Source organism: Salmo trutta, chromosome 12 (assembly GCF_901001165.1).
Source record: "Salmo trutta chromosome 12, fSalTru1.1, whole genome shotgun sequence".
NCBI lineage: Eukaryota > Metazoa > Chordata > Actinopteri > Salmoniformes > Salmonidae > Salmo > Salmo trutta.
The window spans coordinates 41729944-41731253 of NC_042968.1; the positions used below are offsets into that span (position 1 = coordinate 41729944).

Consider the following 1310-nt stretch of genomic DNA (forward strand, 5'->3'; position numbering starts at 1 on the left):
CATGGCAACCAGTAGCAGTACCGGTCCAGAGGCCTAGATTTGGTTCTGGTTGCTGAGATTACAATGACCCCATTATTTTACCTGTCCTGTTTTGATATTGTTAAGGGGGTGAGAAACGTTTGATCTAAGAGACAGAGGTGCATGTCATACAGACACATAGTGTCAGACCTCACAACTAAACAAACACTACACACTCACTACTTCTCAGTCTAACCAAGGGAGAATAAAAGGACAAGTTGAATCAGATAGAGGACCAACAAGGAGATTTTCAAAGAAAGGTTTTTCTTTATTTATAGAAACCAAAGCAATCTTTGAACTAAAGACTCAAGACGTTCAGAGGCCGGGACGCGTGGCGCAGACAAAGGCAGACTTATTGGAGCAGAGTGTGTCGTTCCACAGCTTGTCGTTCAGGTAGTTAGTTTGAACACAGTTCTCCGTTCTACTTCCACTGGGCTCACCTGAAGACCAGATCGTGTAGACCACCTTGGAGCCATCCGACCACATCCATCTCCCTTCCTTGTGGAGGTCATTCAGCCCAATCCAGGTATAGGTCTCAGCAGGGTCAAAGCTCTTGATCAGGTTTTTCACAAAGCTGAATTCCCCTTTGTTGTTCACAGAGGCCAGGTTGGCTCCCAGGCTCACGCAGTAGGACTCTGCATCGGCCCAGTCCAGCTGAGAGGCGACGTACCTGAAGCAGCGGTTGTTGTAGCTTGACCAGCCCTGGGGACAGTCGGTATACCGAGGCTCTGAGAGCTCCCCCTCCTGGTCAGACACGGGAGTGCAGTGTAGAGCACCAACAGCCAGGCTGAGAAGACAGAGGAAGAGGAGGTGAACAGACATGGTGAAAAGGTCTCTGTTCTGGGTGAAGAGTCACTGAAGTAGACAGGAGAATGACTCTAGGATCCTGGGTTCTGGTCTGCAACTCTGCTCCTGTGTTCTGGGCTAGCTAGGTAGAAAACTATGTGGGCTGCAGTGGCTCCTTTTATCTCATGTTGAGAGGGTGGGGAGAAGTTGGCAGAGAGGCCATTGGTAGATCATTCTGTTAATTTCTCATTGATAAGTGTTTTAGTCAATTCAATGTTTTCCATAAGCAGCATTTTTCCAAGATAAGGTGGTACTGCGACCACGACAGGTAACCCAGTAGTTCTATATATCTGCAGCTGTGGTCTTCCCATGTTATTTTTAGTTTAGTCCCAGGGCCACTATTCACAAAGCGTCTCAGAGCTGAATACAGGCCCAAATCTCAGTTACTTTAAGGTAGGGAGACATGTCAAACCTTAAGGTATGGAACGTCGTTTGGGTCGTTGCAT

General features: G+C 47.6%; 1 protein-coding gene across 1 annotated transcript; it reads right to left on the bottom strand.

Moving 5' to 3' along the window:
• Positions 1-263: 263 nt before the first annotated feature.
• Positions 264-968, bottom strand: LOC115203559 (galactose-specific lectin nattectin). The gene has a single exon (XM_029768339.1). The coding sequence runs from the start codon at positions 838-840 to the stop codon at positions 334-336; it is 507 nt and encodes a 168-aa protein (XP_029624199.1). The 5' UTR covers positions 841-968; the 3' UTR covers positions 264-333.
• Between the last annotated feature and the right edge of the window lie 342 nt (positions 969-1310).

Coding starts and splice junctions, on each gene's coding strand:
- LOC115203559 (XM_029768339.1), bottom strand. CDS start 840: ATGTCTGTTCACCTCCTCTTCCTCTGTCTTCTCAGCCTGGCTGTTGGT.